This window comes from Dromiciops gliroides, chromosome 4 (genome assembly GCF_019393635.1).
Source record: "Dromiciops gliroides isolate mDroGli1 chromosome 4, mDroGli1.pri, whole genome shotgun sequence".
Lineage (NCBI taxonomy): Eukaryota > Metazoa > Chordata > Mammalia > Microbiotheria > Microbiotheriidae > Dromiciops > Dromiciops gliroides.
The window spans coordinates 418,686,456-418,714,051 of NC_057864.1; the positions used below are offsets into that span (position 1 = coordinate 418,686,456).

The 27,596-nt window shown below is 43.0% G+C and overlaps 1 protein-coding gene across 1 annotated transcript in view; it reads left to right on the top strand.

Moving 5' to 3' along the window:
- SLC44A3 (solute carrier family 44 member 3) overlaps positions 1-27,596 on the top strand; it is a 104,662-nt gene that overhangs the window by 43,426 nt on the left and 33,640 nt on the right. The window contains exon 9 of the mRNA XM_043962445.1: positions 11,125-11,290. Within this exon, the coding sequence (XP_043818380.1) occupies positions 11,125-11,290 (166 nt within the window). The remainder of the gene's footprint in view (positions 1-11,124; positions 11,291-27,596) is intronic.

Below are 27,596 nucleotides of genomic sequence, written 5' to 3' on the forward strand. Positions count from 1 at the left end.
CTCTGAGGATTGTTCTCTCTCCTTGCCTTACATGGTAACAATTAGCTAATCTGGAAAACTTGTACTAATGTGTCAATGGGAAAAGGCCATGGATGTAGAATGAGGAGAACAGTTTACATGGTGACCTCATTCATGTGAAGGAAAAGAACCCAGAAAGACTTCAGAACACTGGTCATCCATTCAGTGATGAACTGCAACTACAGAGAACCAATGGCATTCCTCTCACCTCTTGGCAGAAAGGTGGTATACTGTGGGCATGGCATAAAGTGTACATTTCTAGACATGCCTGATGGGTAGTGTGGCTGCCAAGTAGGAATGGTATTCCTCCAGCCTCTTGATGGGTAGGCAGTGGACTCTAGGTACGGCATGAGACATAGGTTTACAGACATGGTCAGTCGCCAAACATTTATGAAGTGCTTGCTGTGTGCTGGAAACTATGCTAAGCTTGGCGGATACAAAGAAGGGCAAAAACATAGTCCCTACCTTCAGGTAGCTCGCCTTCTGATAGGGGAGTGGACATGCAAAAAACCTGTACATACAAGATATTATAATGGATAGTCTCAGAGGTAAGGGGCCAGCCAGCAGGAGAGGTAGAGAGCAGGACTTGGCAAAGGCCTTTTGGAGAGGGAAGGTTTTGAAATGAGTCTCGAATGAAGCCAAAAAGAGGAGGTGAGTTGGGAGACAACTCAGGCAAAGGACTTGGAGATGAAGTGTCGTGAGTGAGGAGTAATAGAAAGGCCAGTGTAACCAGTGGAGAAGGCCATAAAGGGAGGAAGGGGCCTGTAAAAGCCAAAAAGAGGATCTGACTTTGGATCCCCAATTTTTTTTCTTTTTTCTTTTTTTTGGCTTTTATAGATGGAGGTGGGGGTGGTGACATAGTCAGATCTGTGTTTTAGCAAAATTATTTTAACAGCTGAGTTAGAATGAAGAGAGACTTGAGGCAGGAAAATCAGCCTGTTATAATAAAGGAATCAAGGTGGCATGGGATTGGGGGTAGGATACATCATTGGGTAGTGACTACAAAGTAAAATTTAAAAGAACATCAATAAAATACTTTTTTTGTGGGGCAATGAAGGTTAAATGAGTTGTCCAGGGTCACACAGCTAGTAAATGTCAAGCATCTGAGGCTGGATTTGAACTCAGGTCCTCCTGAATTTTCAGGATCAGTGCTTTATCCACTACACCACCTAGCTGCACCCCCCCCCCATAAGATATTTTTTTGGAAAGAGAAGTCAATAACAGCTTCTCAGAGCCCTCCTTCCAATGTCAAACATTATAACATTGGGATAACTTCTGGGATACTTTATTGCTATGATTGTTCTTTTTATCTCTACTCTGATGCTTCACTGTAGCTTGGGATTGACTCTGGGGTGTTCAAGTCCAAGCCAGCAGAGTCCAAGCCACAGAAGGTTCTACCAATCAGGAAAGGCTTAGCAACGGTTTAAGACTGGCAAGATAGCTTCTTTTTTTTTTTTCAGGGCAATGAGGGTTAAGTGACTTTCCCAGGGTCACACAGCTAGTAAGTGTCAAGTGTCTGAGGCCAGATTTGAACTCAGGTACTTCTGAATCCAGGGCCGGTGCTTTATCCACTGCACCACCTAGCTGCCCCAAGATAGCGTCTTCTACACATAGAAGCCTTTTGGCCAAAGTGCCAAAGTCTCTGCTTTGAGAAACCAGAGGAAGAGCAAGAGGGAGAGGCCTGGCTGACAGGCAGAAGTACTTCATGAGTGGACCCATTACTCAAGAAATATGTCTCCTTTATCACAGCAGGGCATTCTTTAAAAGATGCTGCAGCAGCAGGCAGAAGAATGTCAGCCCTTTGTACATTTGGTGTAAACCAGCAAGGGGTTTTGGGTACTGGAAAACACCAGCAAGATGTGGAAATGTTGAGTTTAACATGCTCAGCAAGGAATGTTGCAGTTGTTGACCATCTTCCCCATCTTGGAAGCTCAGGAAAATGACTAAAATGGGAGGTAAATATTTGGGACTTTTGAACCATGTCATTTGGTTGAAAGAATTAATATTTGACATGCATAAAAACCCAAAAGGGGAAATATGATAGTCATCAAGGTAGGCTGGGTGGGTGTTTGTTTCTTAAACAGATGGGTTCACTGAGAATGGGATATCATCAGCACAGCTGGTATGCAGAATTCCTTCCCTGACTGATTAATCAATGCATGCTTCTGTGCCACCAGCCACCATAGCGCTGACTCACCAACTGAAATGGAAAAAGTAGAATAAAAACTGCAGTAACTTCAGTAATCCAGCAGATGCTGTTGTACTAAAAGGGATCAGGATGAATTTGGCCTCATTCAGCTTCGGCCTTCCTCCTGCCGCCCACGTCACCTCTCTCTGGCAGCCTTGCCCTGGCTGAGTGAGGGACTAGGCTTTTCCATCTGTGTGGTGGTGACTCAGAGGGATGAACACGGCTGTCACCCTGAGAAGGAGAAGTTGTGAAAACCATACACAAGGTACCCAGAATATGAAAAGTCGTGTGCTTAGGAAGGAGACCCCAGGACCTGTTTACACAATGACAAGAATCTTGTAAAGCATCCTGCCCTGAAAAGCAGCTGGACTCAGAGTAAACAAAATGACCAGTGCTGATCTTGGAGAACAGATAATGAACCACAGGCCTCTGCTTTCAGGAAGAGAGATGAGGGACTGCAGGAAGAGAATAGTGCCGATGCTGGCACACTTGGGCATGACATCAGTTTTGCTTAATTTTTCCTCTGTTAAAGGGGATGGTTTTATCCCCTTTGTTAAAGTGGGTGGTGGAGCATAATATCAGGAAATGACCGTGGATAAAGAAAAAAAGGCATAGGATCCTAGATTAAGAGCTTGAGGAGGACTTGGGGGCCACCCGGTCTAACGCAATCCCTGCTACCATTTTGTAGATAAGGAAAGAAACACAGAGAAGCTGCAAGAAGAGGATGAGTTGCTCATCTGAACTCAGGTTCTCCTGACTCTTAAGTCCAGTGCCCTATCCACTATACTATTCCATCCTTTAAAAATATTAAACTTGGGGCAGCTAGGTGGCACAGTGGATAGAGCACCGGTCCTGGAGTCAGCAGTACCTGAGTTCAAATCCGGCCTCAGACACTTAACACTTACTAGCTGTGTGATCCTGGGCAAGTCACTTAACCCCAATTGCCTTACTTAAAAAAAAAACCTTAAACTCAATAAAATTTATATTTTTTAAAAGGAAGGAGTCGAGGTAGTCTAATGGGAAACAACAACAATGGACTTCAGATCAGGCCTAACTGTCATTTGATTGATCCCACCTCACAAGTATGATGTGAGGATAAAATAAAGTGGTAGAAAAATCAGCCAGTCAACAAATATTATTAACATCAACATGCTAGGAGGGGCTACAGCTAGATGGCATAGTGGATAGAGTGCCAGGCCTGGAGTTAGGAAGACTTCTTCCTGAGCTCAGACCAGGGCCTTAGACATTTGTGGTTAACCCTGGGCAAGTCACTTAACCTTGTTTGCCTCAGTTTCCTCATCTGTAAAATGAGCTGGAAAAGGCAATGGTAAACCACTCCAGTATCTTTACCAAAAAACAAAACCCAAATGGGGTGACAAAGATTCAGGCACAACTGAAAAATGACTAAACAACATGTCAGACTTTGTGCTAAACACGGAGATACAAAGAAAGGTAAAAGACAGTTCCTTCCCTCCTAGAGCTCACGGCATAATGGGAATGACAGTGTGCATGCTGTTGTTTGGTTATTTCAGCTATGTCTGTGACCCCATATGGGATTTTCTTGGAAATGATGCTGGAGTGGTTTGCCATTTCCTTCTCCAGCTCATTTTACAGATGAGGAAACTGAGGGAAACAGGGTTAAGGGATTTACCCACAGTCATACAGCTAGTAAGTATGCAAGTAACCATGTACAAACAAGCTACATACAGGGTAAATGTTGTGGCATGATGACATGTCATTTTATTGGAAGTTATGTCACTGTTGGCTAAAATACATCTCATAACTTGCTACCTACTTCCTGGATTTAGATTCTTTCCAGAAGTCTCTTTGGTCTGTCTGGCAGATTTGAAAACAGTTTATCTAATACCATCATTCATTTAGTTAACCTCAAACATAGAGCACGTTCCAATTTTTCGTGTGTTGGTCAACAATACTAAATGTTTGTTGATGTTCCAAAAGTTGGAAGATTCTTATTAGCTATCTACCATGTGCTCAGTCTTTTGAAAAATGGTGGGTGGGGAGGAGGACGATGCATCATCTCTGCCTTCACAAAAATCACATGTCAGAGTTGGAAAGAACTTCAAAGACCATCCCTGAAAAATAATCCCCTCTAACTCATGTGCCAAGAGGTCATCCACCCTTTGCTTGAAGACCTGCAGTGAAGGCAGGTTTGGTGGGTTGATAACATCCCATGCTCAATGAACCCATTTGTTCAAGAAACAAACACCCAGCTTTAGATAACGTGAGCAAGTTCCTTATGCCAAGCTTAAATCTGCCTTTCCAAGCCCCCACCCCCTTTCACTTAGTTCTGCCATCTGGGCTCGGACAGAAGTCCAGTCTTTATACCATGTCCCTTCAAACACAGACAGCAGTCATGTGCCCCTATAAATCCCATCATCTCTGAGGCATACGGCCTCAATTCCTCTAATCCTTATATGGTACAATCTCTAGCTTTGTCATTGTCTTCAGAATGGTGCTTAGAAGCAACCTGGGAAGGGCAGGAATACCCCAGAGAAAAAGCAGTGTGGACAGTATGTGATCAAGTACCAGATTAAGTGGTAGAAAGGACAAGCACTGATCTTGGAGTCAGGGGACCCGGGTTCAAATCCCAGCTCTGATATTTGTTTGGAGACCATTGTGAGGAAAACCCAGCCTTTCCCAAAGCAGCTCATTTTGCTTTTTGCATAGCTCTAATTATTGGCAAGTTTTTTCCTTAAAAAGGTCTAAATTTACTTCTTTGTTACATCCACCCATCGTTCCTAGTTCTGCTCTGTGGAGCCAAGAAAAACAAGGCGAATCCTTCTTCATGACAGCCCTTCAGATATTTGGAAACAGTGACTATGTCAGCCCCCCTCATCTCTCCACCCCCCTTCCCCAGTTTTCTCTTGTCCAGACTTCTCATCAACCACACATAACTGATCACTTCGTAGCGTAGCTTGGTTTGGAGCCAATTTGCAGTAAATGACTAATCTCAACCATTACTCCTCACTACTCAGAAAAGACCCCTGCCTGACCTTTGCCGCTTTCATCTTCCTTGCCATTCCTAACCCACAGCACTCCATCTCTCATCTGCCATCTGAAGACTTTGCATTGGCTGTCCCGTATCCCTACACCGATCCCCTCCTGCCTCTTAGAAACCTGACTTTCTTCAAGACTCACCACCTTCTGAAGTAGCCTTCTGAAGTAACTGTCAGCTGCTAGTGCCTTCCCCACTGAGACTACACTGTGTCTGCCATGTATATATCTTGTATATACCCATTAATGTACACATTGGCTACCCCATTCAACTCGTTCAGGGCAAGCATTTTCTTTTTTCATTGTATTCTTGGCACTTCTAACGCATGTTGTGTTGATGTTCAGTCATGTCTGTCTCTTCTTGACACCCTGTATGGGGTTTTGGTTTTAGTTTTGCTTTTGGTTTTTGGCAAAGATACTGGAGTGGGGTCATCCAGTAGATTAAGGCAAACGGGTTAAATTCTTTACCCAGGGTCATACAACTAGTGAGTGTCTAAGGCTGGATTTGAACTCAGGTCTTTCTGACTCCAGACCCAGCCTTCTATCCACCGAGCCATCTAGCTACCTCCAAAGCAAACAGAGGTTAAGTGACTGGTCCAGGGTCACATAGCTAGTGTGTGATGCCAGATTTCCTGACTCCGGGTCCAGTGTTCCATCCCCTAAGCCATCTGGCTGCCTTAGACCCATACTAAGTCCTAAATAAATGTTTACTGATTGATTGGTTTCCCACTTTCTATTGGCCATAGAGTCTTAGAGCTGGGCAACAATTTAGAGATCATCGGATTCAGAATTCCCATTTTATGGATGAAGTAAGTAAAGGCCCAGAGAGATTAAATAACCTGTCCAAGGCAGTCACATAGCTAGCTAGTAGAAGACCTAGACTAAAACATAGGTTTCCTGTCCCTCAGGCTAGTGTTTTTCTATTATAATCTCCCCTCCCACTTTTGGGGGTCCATCTGATCCTGTCCGATCCTCTCTAGAATTCTGGCCTCCTTTCAAACCTTCCTGATAAAGTAGCTGTCCTTCTAACATGGCCAGTGGAGGGCTCTTAAATGCACAAAGACTGGTGTATAGGAGAGGGCAGTGGAGTTACACAGACACAAAAACACACCCACCTGCCAGCCTAGTTTCCAGGCTTTCACAGTGAATCCAGGACTCCTGATTTTTGATCATGTTTTCTTTTTTCCCTGCAGCTTGAAGAGTAATTCTCTACACAAATATGCGCGTGTGCGCATGCGCGCGAACACACACACACACACACCCAGGGGAAGAGAAAGAGCAGCCAGGGACTGTAAGCCTCTACTCACTGATCACCATAAAAGTGAACCAAAGGGGGGCAGCACTGGCCCTGGAATCAGGAGGACCTGAGTTCAAATCCGGCCTCAGACACTTGACATTTACTAGCTGTGTGACCCTGGGCAAGTCACTTAACCCCAATTGCCTCACCAAAATAAATAAATAAATAAACTTTATTTTTTTTAAAAAAGTGAACCAAAGGAAGTCAGAAGCCTGGGAAAGAGACCTGTTCTGAGGTTCACATGCAAGAGGAGGGGAGTGGGGCACAGATAGCAGATTTGGTTCATCCATGTGATGTGGTAGAAACAGTGCTGGGCTTGGAGTCCTGATAAGCGAGCTCTATCCATGGGTTAATCACTTAGCCTTTGGGCACTTCAGTTTCCTCATCTGAAAAACGAGGGTATTGATGGGACTGTGTATAAATGCTTCCGGATCGACTGCCCTTCCAGCCCTAAATCTATGATCCTTTGTAACCCTGGGCAATCACTTAACCTCTCCGAGGCTCCAGTGTCCTCATCTGGAAAATGCAAGGGTTGGACAAAATGGCTTTGAAGGTCCCTTCGAGCTCTAAGTCTGTGATTATATAAGCCTCCGAGCACTTTGAAAACCTGAAAGCCACAGACAAATGTCAGCTCTTGTTATGACTACTCAGATCTATTTCTTCCTGAAATGCTAAGAGCCCTCTGGCCCAAGGAGACCTTCACTTACCATTGGAGTAGAGTTTGCCGCCCCATACAGTGACCCATGGCATGCCTGAACTTGGGTCGTTGTACATGGGCACATCAGCAAAAGCAGCCAAGAGGTAGAAGAGAGAAAATCTTCGCATTTTTTTTTTTATTCAGAGCCTCCCCCACATCTGAGGAAATCAGCATTTATGCTATGTGGCCACTAGTCTCCCCCATGGCCCTCTTGTTATTTTACGCTTATTCCTGGGGAGAACCAAAACAGAACATGTGATGTTTCAGGGATGTTTGCACTTAGTAGAGAAAGAAATGGAGGCAGAACCTCCAAAGGATGGTTGGGAGTCGTGTTGTCCTTGGAGTCAGAAAGGTATGGGTTCAAAGCTTACCTTTCTGAAACATGGAAAGTTATTTTGCTATAGAGCAGAATTCCCTTCCCCTGCTTCCTGTATAAATAAATACCATTGGGAACTTTGGGAAAGGACAGAATTAAATAGGGCAGGTAGGTGACGCAGTGGATAGAGTGCCTGGCCTGGAGTCAGAAAGACTTGTCTTCCTGAATTCAAACTTTCCTGGTCTTGGGATGGCCAGAATTCCTTGCTTCCTGGGCTTTCATGAACGGGCCTCACATTCTATGTATGGGATGTTCCAGCTGAACTGGCTGATAGAAAACCTTCCATCTTTGAACTTGCCCTATCTCAGCTTTGGCCTGCTGGCATCCTGGGTATTAATCAAGGTGCTAATACACGGGCGGGCTTTTCTAGGGTGTTCATGTTTCAGAAAGGTGGCTGAGACCTAGGACCACTCTTCCTCCTCCACTCTGACTGACCTCTTTTAAGTCTCAACTGAAATCCTACCTCTTACAGAAAGCCTTCCCTGATCTTTCTTCATCCCAGCGCTTTCCCTCTTTTAATTTCCTATTTGTCTGGTGTCTGGCTTGTTTTGTATACGTTTGTATTGCACATTGTCTCTTGATTGTAAGATCCTTGACGGCAGGAACTGTCTTTTGTCTCTTTCTGTGTCTCCAGTGCTTAGCACACAGTGCCTAGCACATAGTAGGCACTTAATAAATGTTCATTGAATTGAATTTAAATAACATCCTAGGTTAGAAGAGCAGTGAGCATCAGAGGCAAGATTTGTACTCAGGCATCTAGGTGGTGTAGTGGACAGAGCATTGGGTCAAAAATCAGGAAGACTTAAATTTCAAGACTGGGGGTCAGCTAGGTGACGCAGTGGATAAAACGCCAGCCCTGGATTCAGAAGGACTTGAGTTCAAATCCAGCCTCAGACATCTGACACTTACTAGCTATGTGATCCTGAGAAAGTCACTTAACCCTCACTGCCTCACAAAAATGAATGAATGAATAAATTTTTTTTTTTTTTTTTTTTTTTGCTGAGGCAATTGGGGTTAAGTGACTTTCTCAGGATCACATAGCTAGTAAGTGTCATGTGTCTGAGGCTGGATTTGAACTCAGGTACTCCTGACTCCAGGGCCGGTGCTCTATCCACTGCGCCACCTAGCTGCCCCGAATGAATAAATTTTTAAAAAAAATTTCAAGACTGAGTTAAAATGTGGCCTCAGACTCTTACTAGCTGTATTGATCCTGGACAAGTGTCTGCCTCATCTGACTCAGTTTCCTCAACTGCAAAATGGGAATCATAATAGCATCTACTTCAAAAGGGTTGTCAGGAGGATCACATGAGAAAATATCTGTAACGTGCTTGGCACAATGTCTATCACACTTAAATGCTTGTTCACTTTTCCTTCTGATTCCAAAGCCAGAATTTTTTCCAATATAATTCAGTAATTTGCTGCTTGTTCACTGCCCTCCACATCAATTTTTTTTGCATGAATCTTGTACATACCTGATGGGTTATCATTCCTGTACCATACATTCCCCCTGACGGCAGAGTATAATCTCTTTGTTGGCAGGAACTCTGCCATTTTTGTCTTTGTATCTTGAGCAGCTAACTCAGTACCGGGCAAATAGTAAGCATTTAATAAATGCTCACTGAATTACATGATTACAAATTTCATTACTACAAAATTGCATTATTACAGAATAACATTATTACCAAAAAATCCTGACTCTAGAGTCAGAATTAATTTAACTTCAAATCCTGAAGACCTGAGTTCAAATCCTGCCTCTTTTGCTCACTACTTGTTTGACTGTAGGCAAGTCATTTTATCTTCTTGGGTCCCAGATGGAGTCAGGTTATATTTCCTCTGAGGTCCCTTCCTGATACAGATCCTATGAGTTTATGACTGATTCCTTGTTCAGGGGTGTTGGTGGCTGAGAGTCTGTAAGGGGAGCTTTGAGGCTCTTTGGAAGTTTAGTGGGTATCCCTTCTTCCCCCACTCCCACAAACCTATTTCAGACTCTACTATTCACTTCAATTTGCTATAGACATGCCTTGCTTTCCACAATTGATTTGCTCCTAAAAAGTCAATCATGTGTATGACTAAGTTTTACAAATTGAATCCTACTTAAAAATCATTAGACCTTAAAACAAAGGAAGTCTGAGCTGAGGTGGATGTCTTTACAAAGTGAGAAACAAAAGAGATTTTCGATTTACCTGGCACACAGTAGGTACTTAATAAATATTTATTAACTGATTGAGGAAACAGAAGGTCAGAGTGGGGAATGATTTGCCCAAGGCCACCCAGCTACTAAGTAATGGTTCCCAAACTCAAATCCAACCAGGGATAAGTCTACCCAAGTTCATCAACTTAGAGGTTTTGTTTCATGATAGCTGCTAAGTTAGGGTGATTACTTTATTGTTTTGTTTTGTTTTGAGGATGATTACTTTAGGACATTAAAAATGTTTATTGAAGTGCAATTGAGAGTTCACCTGTAATTTTTCATTATACAGGCTTTAGACTAAGTTGGGCAGGGGCAGCTAGGTGGCGCAGTGGATAAAGCACTGGCCCTGGATTCAGGAGGACCTGAATTCAAATTTGGCCTCAGACACTTGACACTTACTAGATGTGTGACCCTGGGCAAGTCACTTAACCCTCATTGCCCCACAATAATAATAATAAATAAATAAAAGTATAAAATAAAATAAAAATAGAGTAAGTCGTGCATTTCAGACATAAGTGATTCCTTAGACCCCATATTGTTGACACAAGCACACAATATGCTTCTTATCTCAAACAGATGTATTGCTTGACCATCCCAGAGGTTAACTCAATCCAGATCAAGAATACTTATTAAGTGCCTACTATGTGCAAGGTACTCAGAATAGAGTTCTAGGCTTAGAATCACGAAGACTTGTGTTCATATCCCACCTCAGACACTAGGGGGAAAACGTGATAGGTTCTGGAAGTCTGTACTTTGTAGGGAAACATCCAGGACATTCAGTTGGATGAAGTGGTGGATAGAGTGCTAGATAGACTTGGATCAGAAAGGCCTAGATTCAAATCTTGACGTGACCACAGGCAAGTCTCTTCATGCCTATATACCTCATGCAGCTCTTTAGACCTCATTAGGGTTGCAATCTGCCTTGATAAATGGAGCTCTCACACTGGGATTTCCCTATCCTGATAAAATCACAGATCACTTGTACAAAGCAGCGGTGATTCAAAGACAAGAACAGTCCCTGCCCTCAAGAAGTTTACTTTCTATTTGAGGTCTTACCTGGTTGCTAAAGACTAGTCTGTGAAGGGGCAGCTAGATGGTGCAGTGGTTAAAGCACCAGCCCTGGATTCAGGAGTACCTGAGTTCAAATCCAGCCTCAGACACTTAATAGCTGTGTGACCCTGGGCAAGTCACTTAACCCCCATTGCCTGCAAAAAATTTTAAAAAAAGAATAGTCTGTGAAGAATAAGCAGACATAAAGAAGACCTGTTGTTCTCTTGAGTCATTTTGGCTGTGCTTGGCCCAGGACAAGGTGGGTTGAAACATCGTTTCTTTGACCTTGCAGGCACGGCACAAGCAACAGCAGGAGGACAGGTGGAATATAAAGTCCTTTCTGGCATTCGATACATGTGGTGGTACCATTTAGTCGGCCTTATCTGGACTAGTGAATTTATCCTGGCCTGCCAACAAATGACTATAGCTGGGGCAGTGGTCACCTGCTATTTCAACCGGTAGGTACAGTTTCTTCTGTTCTCCCATTCAGATATCCAGATGTCTCATGATGACAATTTCAGAAGAAACATTTTAGAATTGTGGGATGGCACTAAGTTCAGTAGAGGCGTGGGATACAATGGTAACAGCTGACACACAACCCCTTAAAGTTTTAAAAGCCCTTTGCTTGGGAGCCTCACAACAACCCTGTGAGGTCAGGCTTCCAGTATTAATGTTCCCATTTTACAGAGGAGGAAGCCAAGGCTCTGACTTAGAGTCATCCAATCCAATAATCCAATAAACATTTATTAAAAGTCTACTATGTTTCAGGCACTGTGGTGAGCATTTTTTGTTTTTTTTGCGGGGCAGTGGGGGTTATGTGACTTTCCCAGGGTCACACAGCTAGTAAGTGTCAAGTGTCTGAGGCCGGATTTGAACTCAGGTCCTCCTGAATCCAGGGCCAGCACTTTAACCACTGCACCATCTAGCTGCCCCAAGCATTTTTTTTTTTAAAGTACTTGCGTGCAGTGGATAGAGTACCGGCCCTGGATTCGGGAGGGCCTGAGTTCAAATTTGACCTCAGATACTTGACACTTACTAGCTGTGTGACCCTGGGCAAGTCACTTAACCCCAATTGCCTCACCAAAAAAAAAAAAAAAAGGTACTTGCGGGGGGCAGCTAGGTGGCACAGTGGATAAAGCACTGGCCCTGGATTCAGGAGGACCTGAGTTCAAATCCGGCCTCAGACACTTGACACTTACTAGCTGTGTGACCCTGGGAAAGTCACTTAACCTTCATTGCCCTGCCCCCCCCCCAAAGAAAAGAAAGTACTTGCTGTGTGCCAGATCAACCACTGTGTTAGATACTAAGGATGCAAAGACAAAATGAGAAATAGTCCCTTCCCTCAAGGAGCTTACATTCTGGGGCAATGACATGAACACAGTAAGCAAAAATAAGATAATAGGAGGCAAAAGAGTGTCCTCTATTTCTATGTGCAGTGCATAACAGTGCCTAGCACATAGCAGCTACTTAATAAATGCTTGTTTATTGATTAAATAAGATATTGTGTATGCTTTTAGATACTTCTCAAGCTCCATCTGTGTAGCTGACAAGTCAAACTAATAATATATTGATTTTCTCTCTGGCTTCTTCTTTACTTTATCTGGAAATAGACAAGGAATCATCATCATAATTATGGCTCACCAAAAACCATTTCTGTAGCAACGTTTCACTTTTCTGTTCTGAAACAAGCCGCTATCTTGTTAGCTGCTGCAGGTTCTATCTCAAGACAATTAAAACACTTGAGGTGGGGGGGGGGGGAGGCTTCATGTAAGAATCCTACATCGTGATTCATTTCTACAACCACCCTTTAGTTAAACAATTGAGGCTCTTAGATTTTTTTCTCTATGACCTTGGCAGAGCTTTGCCTCTCTATTTTCTGTTTGATGTTTCAAGGCCCGTACTTATCTTGTGGTTTCGGGCCTGGAGATTGTCCCTGCCTGTGTGTGTGTGTGCGCGCGCGCAACAGCAGAGTGTACCCATCCCAAGGGTTTGATACTGTCAAAGCATATTCATCAATGTCATTCACGTCATACAAGTTCCAAGAGTCCAAACAAACCAGCACATGGAGTCCCATGTTAAAGTCGACTGGTCACATTGGCTTTTGTTTCCTAATCCTTAGCTTGGGAAGGGTTCAACTCAGAGGCACATGGATGATGAAAGGCCTGGGAAATAAAATCTCCAGGAGAGATGAAAGGAACTGGGATTATTCAGCCTTGGGAAGAGAAGCTTGAGCAGTGACTTCATCCTGGTCTTTGGATGAAGAATGGCGGCCAGCTGTCCTGGCTCAGCTGAGGACTGAATATGAGGAAAATATGCCCCTCATGGCGTAGCTTAAATTTGGGAAGAGTTTCTTGACAGTTCAAATAGTTAGTATGTTACCAAAAGAAGTTGTAACATTTTCTCTTATGGAATTCTTCAACAACTGGAGGGACACCCATTCATCGGGTGGGGGAAATGGAGTTAATTTAAGTTTGGATTGATTTAAAGCCAAAGGGATAGACTGGATTACTTCCCCAGGGCTTTCCAAACCCAAAATAGATATTCATTCATCTATTTAAACAGGCATTTAGTAAATGCCTGCTATGTCAAGCTCTGTGTGCAGTGCTGGGGATACAGAGACCAAAAAAGAAACTATTATTTGCCCTGAAAGATGTATGTACCTAACTAAACATTTAGCTAAGTAAAAGGAGCATGATATAGAGGAAAGAGTGATGAAATTGCCCAGGGAAGTCCTAGGTTCAAATCCTGCCTGTAACATTAATTAACTGTGTGGCCATAGCTAAGTCGTTGCATCTCATTCTTCTTAACCACCTGTAAAATGGGGGTAATCATATCTGTAAGACCCTTCCTCACAGGGTTATGGTGAGACTCAAATCAACTAATACCTGTAAAGTACATTGGAAACTTTAAAGCACTGTGTAAATGTTAGTTATTGTTACTGTTATTGTTGTTGTAGCTATAGTAGAACTATAGAGTTCTCAGTACAAATTTGACAATATATTGGTTGAAGGAACCTCCTCCAAAGTACCCCAGTTATGCAAGTGATTTCTTTTTTTTTTTTTTTTTAGTGAGGCAATTGGGGTTAAGTGACTTGCTCAGAGTCATACAACTAGTAAGTGTTAAGTGCCTGAGGTCGGATTTGAACTCAGGTACTCCTGACTCCAGGGCCGGTGCTTTATCCACTGCGCCACCTAGCTGCCCCGATTTCTTTATTATTAATAATAACACGTTCTATTGGCAATATCAAGTAGTGGATAGAGGGTTGGCTTTGGACTCAGGAAGACCTGGGTTTGAATCTTACCTCTGATACATACTACCTACTACCTTGTCTTTGTATCTTGAGCAGCTAGCTCGGTACCTGGCACACAGTAAGCATTTAATAAATGCTCACTGAATTACATGATTACAAATTTCAGCGGTTTGACTTTGGTTAAGTCATTTAACATCCTAATACCTCAGATACTTCTCTAAGTCTATAAGGTAAAGTTGTTACCAATTCTGCACTCATTGTTGGAGTAAATTTCTGTACCACATGGATGAAACTCCAAACCAGATGTACTTGAATTTATATATCATTCTAAATTTTACAGAGTAATTTCCTCATCACAACCCTGTTAGGTTGTAGATATTATCGTCCCCACATTACAGATCAGAAAACAGAGACACAGAGAGACTAAGGGACTTTTTCATTGTCACATAATGCATCTCTCACATCAAATGAGATGAGCATTAGTCAAGTGCTTTGCAAACCTTAAATCCCTGCTGTAGATTTGATCAAACAGTCCATAAACATTTGTTAAGGGGCAGCTAGGTGGTGCAGTGGATAAAGCACTGTCCCTGGATTCAGGAGTACCTGAGTTCAAGTCCGGCCTCAGACACTTGACATTTGCTGGCTGTGTGACCCTGGGCAAGTCACTTGACCCCCATTGCCCCGCCAAAAACAAACAAACAAACAAAAAACATTTATTAAGCACCTGCTATATAAATGCTAGCTGTAATAACAATGTTATTATTGTTATTCTTACTGAATTTCAGAACCAGGATATGTGTCCATTTATATAATTTTTTTCCCAATTGCCATAAGCAAATATGGAACTCTAAAAGGAGATGGCCGATCTCCTCCTCTGCTTCAGGTTAGGTTGGGTCCCCCCTAGACCAGTAACTTGCTTCTTGATCTTTAAGGATTCCTTATTTGGCCCTGTGATCTGGACAGCCAGAGTCCATTTTCCAAACACCCAGATAGATATGGGATTTTGTTGGTGTTTATGGTCCCTCCCATGTTGCATGTTGTCCCCTAGTCCATGTCCATCCTCTGTGACCCTCGTCCTTGAACTTCCATGTCAGCCACAGGAAGCCCTACAAACATGCCGGGGTTTATTGTCCATTTGCAATGTTTGTCCCAGCTGCTGAGCAAGCTCTACAGGTTGTCCATCAATTATTTGTGAACAATAGGCATTTTTTATCCACTTGGCTTTCCTTGCATGTCCAGTCAGTTTGGCCTAATCATCCATATAGAGTTCACAAGCAGGTTTTGTTTTTTCTTTAACTATTCTACCAGTTCAGATTTAAAGAACATTTTGACACCTGTGACTTGGATCAACATTGCTGTCCTCTGGAACTGACCTCATTTGACCCACAATGATCTCTTAGGTGGTTTTAGTGCCCATGGGGAGGAGCATAAGTTTTATTGAGGCTGGGAGAAAATGAAAGGACACAGGCGGACTTGCCAAGGCAGGACAGTACCTTAGTACCTTCAGGCCATGAAATCAATGGAATCTTGTCCATAAGCAGTATTTCCTTTTTCTTTCCAGAAAGTGTCAAGAGATTTAGGTATCAGGAAAAAAATTCCTTTAAATTAAAATGAAGTCCTTTACCTTGGGAGGTAGCATATCCCTTATCCCCAATGCTCTTTAAGCAGAGGCAGATGACCTTTTTGTTGGAAACCTTTTAAAGGGGAAGGATTGATCTAGAACAGAGGCATCAAACAAGGGTGCGTAGGCAGCATGTGGCCTACAAACCCGATAAAATGTAAGGAGGAAATATTTAACAAAATAAAAATACAATCAAACATAGATTGCATTTTTAAAACTTAAATCAAAATGCAGTCCTCAGGGATCTTCTATACATGGTTTAATAGCCTCGGTTTCTACTTGAATTTGATGCTACTGGTCTAGATGACCCCTGGGGATCCTTCCAAATCTGAGATACTATGAATAATTTTAGGGTGGCCCAGTCGTCTGCCACCCATCTCACTCCTGAACATTCTTCCTTCTGGGTAAGTCCCCAACTCTTTAAAAATATACATAAGGATTTTTTAATGCCTTTTGTTTTTATATCACAGTCACTTGTGGAAATACCAGTCCTTCTCACCTCCCAAATGAACTCTCCCTTATGACAAAGAAAAACAGTTCATCGAAAATTAATGAAACAGGAGCAGCTAGGTGGCACAGTGGACACTTACTAGCTGTGTGACCCTGGGCAAGTCACTTAACCCCAATTGCCTCACCAAAAAAAAAAATTAATGAAACAGTGACCAAGGCTTATAATGTGTTCACCACTCTACTCTTATAGTCCCAGCCATCTCTGCCAAACTAATTCCTTTACTCCTAACCCCCAGCACACATACAAATAGAGTTACATCCCGCCGACAAGCAATGATTGGAAGTATTCACAGAAAAACTGCTAGTGAGAACTGAGGCCAGGGAGACTGAGGGTAAGTAAGCTTGTTTCTGGTGGAATTGAGATAATACAAGTCCCAGTTGTCTATGGATCTGAAAGGGATCCAAAAGGGCTAGCAAGCATCTTGTTCACTCCAGCAGTCTCCCTGGAGGAGCAGGTAGATAGCCAAGTAAGAGCCCTATTACATATGGTAATGTTTTACATAATTGGACTTGTATAATCAATATCTCATTGCTTACTGCCTTAGGGAGTGGGGCAGGGAGGGAGGGAAGGACAGATAGAATTTGGGACTCAAAATTTTAAATAAAAATGTTTATAAAATTTTTTTGAAAGAAAGAAAGAAGAAGAGCCCTATTACATAGTTATAGAAACTGAAGCACAAAAAAATTTTTTCCTAGCCTCTCATCTAACAGAAATGATGTAACAGATAGATATCTTCCAAGTCCTTTGTTCTAGCTGCTTGCTTCAATGAGAGATATGTTTAAGTTCTTATGTATTCACAACCAGAAATACCACTGAATTTGCAAAGAGAACATATTTCCATGTACTTCCCAATATGGCTGGTCTTGTGAGTAGACAGGTCCAATGACTGACTACATTATGTGATGTCCTTTTGCCTGAGGCAAGTGCCTACAACCAGGAGATCAAGATATACTGGGATATCTCTAAACCTTACTTGTAAAATCTTCACTCTGGTTATCCACTGAGGGGAGGCAACATAACTGACATCATCACTCTATACTCTTCCCTGCTCTCTTCCTTCTCAACTGAGATGCTTATTACAAATTCAGAATGAGTGGCTATTGTCAAAGATGCCCTTATGACAAGGGACTTTGCAACTCTCCCCTCCCCACCCTGCACTGGTATTTCCAGAAATAATTGTGATATAAAAACAAAATATATTAAGATTCCTTACATATAGTTTTTTGTTTTGTTTTGTTTTTTCATTTTCGTGGGGCAGTGAGGGTTAAGTGAGTTGCCCAAGGTCACACAGCTGGTACATGTCAAGTGTCTGAGGCTAGATTTGAACTCATGTCCTCCTGAATCCAAGGCCAGTGCTTTATCCACTGCCCCTCCTTACATACAGTTTTAAACAGCTGGGGAGTTACTCTGAAGGAAGAATGCTCTGGAGTGAGATGGGTGGCAGATATTGGGGGTTGGGCCACCCTGAAATTACTCACAGAATCAGAGTTGGAAAGACCCCCTACCTCCCAACTATTGCATCTTGAGTCATCCTGACTTTTTACCTGCCACTGGACTTCTATGACTCTGGAAGAGAGAGTGAGGCTGGTGACTTTGTGCAACTCTGTCTCACTTAAATCTGATTCATGCACAAGTCAAGACATCACCCTGTGATGTCATTGGACCCCTTCAAAGATGAAGGACAAACAGCTCTTTTCTTACAAATACATTAGGAATTCCTGAATTGAGGCTTTGGTTCCATATTAAAATGCAAATACCTTTCAGCACTTTATCAGGAATTGGTCTTGTCAGGCTAACTTTATGTCTTTTTTTGATTGGGTTACTAAACTGGTTGAGCAGGAAGATTCTGTAGATAGGGACTTTTGTTTCACAGACCCCTTTGACAGTCTGGTGAAGCATATAATCCCCTCTCTGAAAAATGCTATTAAATGCATAGGATTACAAAGGAAATCAATTATATTAAAATACAGTTATCAAAACTTTTTTTCAAAACATATTCAAGGACTCTGGGCTAAGAACTCTTGCTGTTGATTCAGTGAAACTGTCAATAAGCATTTATTAAGCAAATACTATAAGCAAAGCATTGTGTTAAGCTCTGGAGATAGAAAGGCCAAAGACAGTCCCTGCCTTCAGGGACATCACTGTCTAATGTGTTTGCACAGATCTTTGAAAAGCACTTGACAAAAGAATCTCATACTATTCTTGCATGGAAGATGAACAAATTCTTGGTACAAGTAGGTGGATGTAGAAGAACAAATGGCCTGCTCTTGCAAAAAGGGAAGAGAATGCACTCTTCACACAGCAGGCCCACGAGCTTGATTCAAGCAATTCCTTGGACTCAAGCAGAGAATCCCCAAGCATTTACTATCTACTGTGGGCCAGGCACTGGGATGTGATGGAAACAGCCCCTGCCTCTAAGTAGGTTTTATTCTGCCAGAGGAAATAAGATGTGTATGTATAAATAAATGCAAAATGTACACCAAGAAAATATAAGGTAATTAGTGAGGAGAGGGAGGGGGGAGGCACAAGCAGCAGAGGGAGTTGGGAAAGGCCTTTGAGGCAGGAACAAGGAGGAAGCGTATTCTGGGCAAGGGGGACAGTCCCCAGAAAGGCAAAGAAATGAAAGCAGGAATGTTGGGTGTGAGGCAGAGTAAATGAAGAAAAGCAGTGTGTAGTAGGTCCAGAAGGATAGACTGGAGTCAGAATGTAGAGGATTTTAAATCCCAAACAAAGAATATTGTAGTCTATCCTAGGGGCAAGAGGGGTCACTAGAGCTTTGTGAGCAGGGGAATGATACCACCACCCTATGCTTTGGGGAATATTCCTTTGGTGACTGTATGTAGAGGAAGGACTGGAGAAAGAAGAGGCTGGTCTACTGGGCAACCACCTAGTAGTGAGACACTGGAGCTTAGAAGAGAGGTAGCACTGAGTAGGTAGATTTGGAAGGTTTTTTGTTTTGTTTTGGTTTTTTTGGGCAGGGCAATTGGGGTTAAGTGACCTGCCCAGGGTCACACAGCTAGTAAGTGTCAAGTGTCTGAGGCCGCATTTGAACTCAGGTACTCCTGAATCCAAGGCCAGTGCTTTATCCACTGAGCCACCTAGCTGCCCCCTGGAAGTTATTTTTGAAGATAAAGTGATTGCACCAATGAGATCACTGAGAGAAAGAAAGAAGAGGGCAGAGTCTTGGGACAGAGCCTTGGGGTGTACCCACAGTGGAGGGGTGGAACCCAGATAATAATCTAGCAGGGAACACTGAGAAGTAGTGATCAGACAAGTAAGAGGAGAAACAGCATAGAGCAGTGTCAGGAAAACCCAGAGATGTGAGATTGTCCGGGAAGAAAAGGTAGCCAACAGCGTCACCAGCTGTAGAGAGTTCAAGAAAAGGCCATTGGATTTGGCAATTAATAGGTCACTGGTAACTGTAGAGAGAGCAGTTTCAATTGAGGGAGTTCAAAAGCCAGATTGAAAAAGATCTGAAGAGAGTGAGAAGAGATTAGTAGAGGCAACAAATGTAAACAGTTTTCTCCCTCCCCAGGAGTCTGTGAAAGGAAAGACAGTTAGACCAGAAGTTCATGGGGATGGTAGGTTCAATTGGGGGTTGTTTCTAGCTGGGGGAAACTTGGGCATGTTTATAGACAGCCGGGAAACCAAGAGATTGGAGGCAAAGATCAGCATTAAAGGGGATGATCATGGAGGTATTTGCCACAAACTTCTGTAGGAGATTGGGGAGCTTAGAATCAATGGTACAAATAAAGGGGCTGAACTTGGTGAGGAGAAGGGCCACCTCTTTGTCAGATATGGGGACAAAATAGGAGAGAACGGGGAATGACGATGTCCAGTGGCTTTGAGATTTACAGCCAGAGCAAAGGGGGAGCTTAATGCAGATGGACTCTAGTTTGTCAGCAGGTTGTCAGCTGAGAAGGTGGGGGTAGCTTGAGGAGAGATGGAGAGGTTTATAGAAAAGCCAACATAGAAAACATAATAGAGCCCATTAGGGAAAAGTAAAAGGGTTGCCTTGTTGCAGAGATGGCCCGCATAAGATTAGATAACATAAATTTGTAATAGACCCCTTCATCATGGTTATATGGCTTCTTCCAACATTACTCAGCATCATGTGAACAGGAGCAGAGGGAGGCAGATTTGATGATAAAGTGGAGCTGGCTATGGACAGTCAAAATGAGGAAGGAAAGTAAAGCTAGAGGAAGGTATAATATATTGGGGGCGGGGAGGTCAAAGTGAGGACAAAGAATAAGTAAAAAGCATTCATAGGGAGCAAGGAAATAGTAAGAGATTATCATTAGCTAAAGGAATTTCAGAATTCTTGGAACAGTCATGGGTAATAGAGAGATCAAGGGTGGTATGGCTAAAATTCTAGCTAGTCTGTCTAAAATATCTAATGAGTGGTCGCCAATAAATTATAAGCTTTAGCAAGAGTTAGACTTTTAAGCATTTATTAAGGAGAATAAGAATTTGGTAAAGAAAGAGAGAAAGGCCTATATTCATCTATCTATTAAAGGGAGAGCACATTTCTAGCTCCCTTCTCCACTGGAGTCCTCAGGAAAGAGAGGGAGTCAGAGTGCCAGGCTCCCCCTTCCTCCTCCCATAAGCAAATGTCACTTCCTGATGCTAAAGAAAAGACGCATGGTCTTGCCCTCAGAAACCTTCACCTCATGGCGGAGCTTTTCTACAGTAAGTCTTCAGCAGGTGGCGTCATTCCAATCGTTACAAGGGCGTGATTTGAAGGTACTTAATGCATGGTTGAAGAGTAACAAAGGTTCAGGCCATCTGAGTAGAGGTGATTGATGAAATTGGAAGGCCGGGGTGCTTAAGTAAATATATGTTGAAGTCCCCTAATAAAAAGGTGGCTTGGGATCTGAATTGGGCGATAAATTTGAAAAGAGTAAACCTGACTGATGGCAGGAAAGGAGGGATCTAGAGGACAATGGGAGAAAAGGAATATGCCTACTCCTCTTCTGGACCAGTGTGTTGGGAAACATTAGTGAAGGGCAGTCAAGGAAGCAAAGGATTTTGTGAGAGTCCAGGTCTCTATGAAAGTCAGACTATGGAAGAAACACAAGAGGAAGAGGTCTGAAGGGAAGTTTGGTAACAATAGAACAAGGATTGCAGAGGGCACAGTGGAAGCAGCAGGCAGAGCTGGATGGGGATTGGGCAGAGGTGGATGGAGGTAATAGAATGGGAAATGGGAGTGGAAGAAGTGGGGAGTTTTCACTTAGATGAGTAGGAACACTGCCTCACTGAGAATGAGAGAGTGACTGGCACCTTTGGACAATGGCTCTCCAAATCAAGGGTCATGTGAATGTTTGAAGGTCTATCTCAGTCTTCTTTCAAATACTAGGAAAGAAGGAAGGTTGGGCCTGGTGTTAATTAATGGTCTTTCCTATAGATGAGGTCCTGACAACAAAGATCTGATATCTGAGTCTTTTGACCTAGGCTGGGTTCTAGCAAAATTTTAGGATGTCTTTTATTAAAGAAATGGTTAGTAGATATTTGGGAAAGGAAGTGATAATCACAGTGCACCAGCCTGTCTTCATTAAGAATAGGTCATGTGAGACTCATTCTCTCTCTCTTTTTTTAATTTAATTTAATTTTTTTAGTGAGGCAATTGGAGTTAAGTGACTTGCCCAGGGTCACACAGCCAGTAAGTGTTAAGTGTCTGAGGCCAGATTTGAACTCAAGCACTCCTGACTCCAGGGCCGGTGCTCTATTCACTACGCCACCTAGCTGCCCCCTCACTCTCTCTTTTAAAAAAAATCATTGTTTTGTTCTGTTTCATTTTGGTTTTACGAGGCAATGAGGGTTAAGTGACTTGCCCAGGGTCACACAGCTAGCAAGCGTCAAGTGTCCGAGGCCTGATTTGAACTCAGGTCCTCCTGAATCCAGGGCTGGTGCTTTAATCCACTGCACCACCTAGCTGCCCTTCTCACTCTCTCTTTTTGACATGGTTAGTGAACTAATTGATCAGGGGAATTCTATAGTTATTATTTATATAGATCTTAGCAAGGCATTTGATAAAGTCTCTCATGCTATTCTTGAGGAAAAGAGGGGAAGGGATGGAAAGAAATGGATTGGTTATTGGTAAGGTTTAATGAGGTAGATTCAGAATTGGCTAAATAGCAAGACAGAAAGATGAGTCTTTAATGGTTTGATGTCTGCTTGGACAGAGCTCTCCAGTGTAATGTCCAAACCACCCATGCTTGGTCCTGCGCTGTTTAACATTTTTATCAGTGACATGGATAAAGGAATTGGTAGCAACCTTGTCAATTTTGCAATGACACAAAGAAAGGAAGGATAACTAACACACTGAATGACAGAGTTGGGATTCAAACAAGATCTTGACAGCCTAGGAGATATGGCTACATCTAATAAGATAAAATTTAATAGGCATTTACTTGAACTAAAAAAAAAAATCAACTTCCCAAGTTTCAAGATAAGTGAGGCATGATACACAGCAGTTTTTCTAAGAGATCTAGGAGGTTCAGGGGCTGCTGGGCCAATACGAGTCAACAGCATTCTACAACACCCCCCACAACTTATGGGGAATAAGGCTGCAGGGAGGGTCAGAGCTTCCAGGAATGAGGAGATAATACTACTACTGCATTCTGTTCTTATCAGACTATATTTAAAGAATTGTCTTCAGTTCCAGGGACCACATTTTAGGAAGGTAAGTTATAGGCTCTACATCATTTAGAGGAGGCAGATGGCAAGATGAACAGCTGTGAGCCCCCTGCCATGTAATCAGCTGAAGGAACTAGGTTCAGAGAAGAAATACAAAATCCCCTTTAAAGCCCAGAACCTCCCCACCCCCCACCTTCCCCATCTGACACTTGACATCCTGGGCTCCACCTGCCATACTCTTCCCTTCAGTGACACCGGCCTCTTTGATGTGCCATGCACATAAAACTCCATCTCTGAACTCTGGACATATTCCCCGGCTGTCCTTGATGCAGGGCCTTTTCTCCCTTCTTGTCTCTGCCCCTTCACTTCCCTGGCTTCCTTCAAGTCTCACTTTCCCAGGCCTCTGTAGTCTTCATGATCTTCCTCTGTTGACTGTCCCCAGTTTCTCCTGTCTATAGCTTATCTGTACATAGTCGTTTGCATGTGGACTGTGACCTCCACAAGAGCAGGGACTCATTTTTTGTCTTTCCTTGAACCCCCTCACTGGATACATAGTATCATGAATATATAGTATTATGTGCCTGGCACATAGTAGGTCCTTCATAAATGCTTTTTTTGTTGTTGGTTTTTTTTTGTTTTTTGCGGGGCAATGGGGGTTAAGTGACTTGCCTAGGGTCACACAGCTAGTAAGTGTCAAGTGTCTGAGGCCGGATTTGAACTCAGGTACTCCTGAATCCAGGGCTGGTGCTTTATCCACTGCGCCACCTAGCTGACCCCCATAAATGCTTATTAACCTGACTCGAATAAATATAAGATCTAGACAACATAAACAGGCAGTGATTTAGGGAGGGGAAACAGTACCATGGGGAATCAGCACAGGTCTCTTTGAAGGAGGTGATACTTGAGCTGAGCCTTTGAAGGAGTTGTTAGAGGTACCTAGAGATGGAGGTTGAGAAGGGAGAATATTCCAGGGACAGGGAGTGAGGAGAGACTGTAAAGACATAAAGCTGGGAGATGGAATACTTATATGTGTAGCTAGAATGAAAGGTTTATGAGGAGGAAGAAGGTGTAGCTAACCTGGAAAAATAGGCTGGAGCCTGATTGTGGAGGACTTTATGTGGCTGACTGAGAAGTTTGTATTCTATCCCAATAGCAGTAAAGCTCCATTACTGAGAAAAAGGAGGACAGTAACAAACATTCTGAGTAGAGCCATAGGGCAAAAGGTTATCAGGCCCTTCCTAGTAGCATTTTGGGTTTTTTTTCGGGGCAATGAGGATTAAGTGATTTGCCCAGGGTCACACAGCTAGCAAGTGTCAAGTGTTTGAGGCTAAATTTGAACTCAGGTCCTCCTGAATCCAGGGCCAGTGCTGTATCCACTCCCGGTAGCATTTTTAGTATTAACTTGAATATATTCCCTAAGCAAGCAATATGAAGGAATTAGGGATGCCTGTGGAAGAGGAGATGGCAAAATGAGCCTTGGTGACTGGGCTCTGGTATCCTAACAGGATAGCTGAATGGGATGCATTTGGATCTGGGGCCTGCCAGATCTAGAGGGTTGAGGGTTGAATGTTGTTTCCACCTACCTTCCAACAATCAGTATCCAGGGGCATCTCTGTCCCAGAGCAAGTCTCAGAGCTGAGAATGAGAGGGGGTGGGGGGGGACTGTTTCTCTGAAGAGTCAGAGGATCTCTGCTTCTACTGGTGGAGAGTGGGCCTGGGGCCTGCTAGGTATAGAGAGTTGAAGAGAGCTTCTGAGAAGTAAAAGTAATTTGTCTAAAGTCACTTAGGTACCCTTAGGAGAAGCAGGATTTGAACCCAGTCTTCTACCTCTAAATTAAGCGTCTCTTCCATCATACTAAATCCTGCCTCAGAGACAGACATTCGTGGTAAATTGGATTCAGCCATCACTAAGCAGATGGAGAGAAGGCTAAATTATCCCTTTGCCAGTGAGGAATTCTTTGGGCCAGCTGTAAAGAAATCAGGCTTTGCCCCTCTGTCTTCACTAAGCATAGTTAATATTTTAATTCAATGTTCTTAGTACTTCTCCCCTAGACTCAGTGGAAGGACCTGCTTGGCATGGACCCTGATGAGGTCACCCTGTCCCAGCATCCTATAATTCAGCCATGGAATTTCCCAAACCATTCCATTTATAACTAGCCTTGTAAGGGGGTTCAGGGTGGGCTTGTGCCTCCCCTGCTGATTCCTGGCAGTTTTATCCCTGGATCATAGCATACTAGCATGGAACTTGTATGATCACAGACAAAAATAGTGTTGGAAAGGACCTTAAGGTCATCCTGCTTATTGTACCAGAGATGAAACCAAGGCTGAGAGGCACTATTGGCTAGTAGGCATTGGGACTGGGATTGGAATCTAGGTCTGAATCCAGGTTCATTACACCACAGTGTCTTGAATGAAAACTAAAATGTTAAGTGTCATTGTTATGTGATAGGGAAGCAGGGGTTGGAGATTTATATATTCTAGGCTGATAGATGGACTCCAGTAAAACCCTGTCACTGGCGTCATGGCATACCCACCCTGCAGGTCAAACCCCAGATCTCATGTATATAGTGACGTATGAGTGCCTATAATAGAGATGTTATCCTTGATCCCTGGACATGGAATCAATCAACCAGGAACCATTTACAATGTACTAAGCACCAAGCACCAGAATAGTATAATTCAGCTGCATGTATGTCATCTAAACAAGAGAGCAAATTCTTTCCTCTTCTCCCAAATCCGCACCCCCCCAAAAAAGCAGGCAAAAATAAAAGAGAAAATAGGTTAGTGTTATTCCTGCAAGATGTTCTCCTCTGGGCTTTTGTGGGGGATAGGGGAGCAAGGAGGGGAGAGATTGGGAGAGTGTCCAAACCTGTGATTTCATCTGGAGTAAGGAGGGTGGAAAGAATGCTATATAAAGTAATGAGGCGGGGGCAGCTAGGTGGTGCAGTGGATAAAGCACCAGCCTTGGATTCAGGAGGATCTGAGTTCAAATCCGGCCTTAGACACTTGACACTTACTAGCTGTGTGACCCTGGGCAAGTCACTTAACCCTCATTCCCTCATGAATGAATGAATAAATGAATAAAAAGTAATAAGAAGACTTGGGAGGGATGGGATAGAGGTGGATGGGGACAATAGAATGGGAAGTGGTGACAGGGAAAAGGGGTGTTTTTTCCTTTGGCAGCCAAGGATTCTGTCTCACTGGGATTGAGAGAGTGATGGGTGATTGTTTGGTAGCCATGTGATAGGGATGTGTAGGGCCTTTGGACAGGGGATCCCAGCAATTAAAAAACAGTCCTTGCTCTCAAAGAGCTTATAGTCTAATAGGAGAGACAACATATATGTGTGCATGTAACAGTTATATAGTTATATGTTATATATCTATTGTATATCATATACATTGCATATATTATACATATGTATGTATACTATATGTTGTCTATTAGATACATTATATAGAAAAAATATATCTTGTCGCCTCCATTAGAATGTAAGCTCTTTTAGGGCAGGGATTTTATGTGTGTGTGTATAGGTATATATGTATATGCATGTGCATATATATTTACATATGTATGTATACCTGTATTATGTGTATGTATATATCATATGCATGTGTGTGTTTAACATATAATCTACTATATATACCCACACATACATACAAAGAAATAGATACAGAGATACCGAGAGAGAAAGATATTAAATATGTTATCTCTTATATTAGAATGTAAGTTCTTTGAGCCAGGGACTATTTTTATTTTTGCCTCCAACTTTTATATATAACCATATGCATATGCATGTATGTGTGTATGTATGTATGTGTACACACATATATGTATCCATCTGTATGTGTGTGTGTATGTGTAAATACTTACAACATAGAAGAAAGATAACCTTAGAAAGCAGGGCCCCAGTATCTGGGTGTGACCAGGACGGCCCCCTGGACAGCGGTCGCACCTGAGCTGATTCTTGACAGGAGCCAGGGATTCGAAGAGGTAGCAGTAAGAAGGGATTATGTTCTAGCCGGGGTAGCAGCCAGTGCAAAGGTATGGAAATAGGAGACAGAATGTCATGTGGGAGGTCCAGAATGGCTGTACCTTAGAGTAGTTGGGAGGGAGTGATGTATAGGAAGACTAGAATACTTACAAAGACGGCAGAGGAGTTTTCATGCCAAAGAATATCCTATACAGATGAAATCACAGGGTCTGGCCTCCAAAAAGGGGAGGAAAAAAAAATCCTGGTCTGACTAGATGCTTTCTACTCGTGATGGAGACACATTCCTTGAAACCCCAGACTTTTCTGCCCAGCGAACAAGCTGGGAAGTTTGAATGTCCGTTTCTAGGGGTTTCTCAGCCATCAGCTCACACTGCAGTGTAGAAGGACCCATTAGGGAGTCCAGAGGGCTTTGGTTGGCAAGAGTGAAAGAACCCTTCACAAAGGCCTCTGTCTTTCCCGTGCACTGCCTCTCCACTCTAGGGGGTGTGGTGTCGGTGGGAATGGAGTCGTGGGGCTGAATAGAGGGACTTGGGGGCTCTGGGAGGGCAAAGGTTGATACCCATTCTGCTCTTTTGCTTTTTCTCTTCCTGCCTATGACGCCGGCCCAGGAACATTCTTGGGAGCTGTGTCATGGCCATTTCTGTAAATGATTCACATGAAAGTGACCTTTAAAGAGAAAACAGCAACAACCTCCCCCCCACCCCCCACAAAAAAACCCCAACAACAAAAACATACCACTTACTTTCAGGAGTCT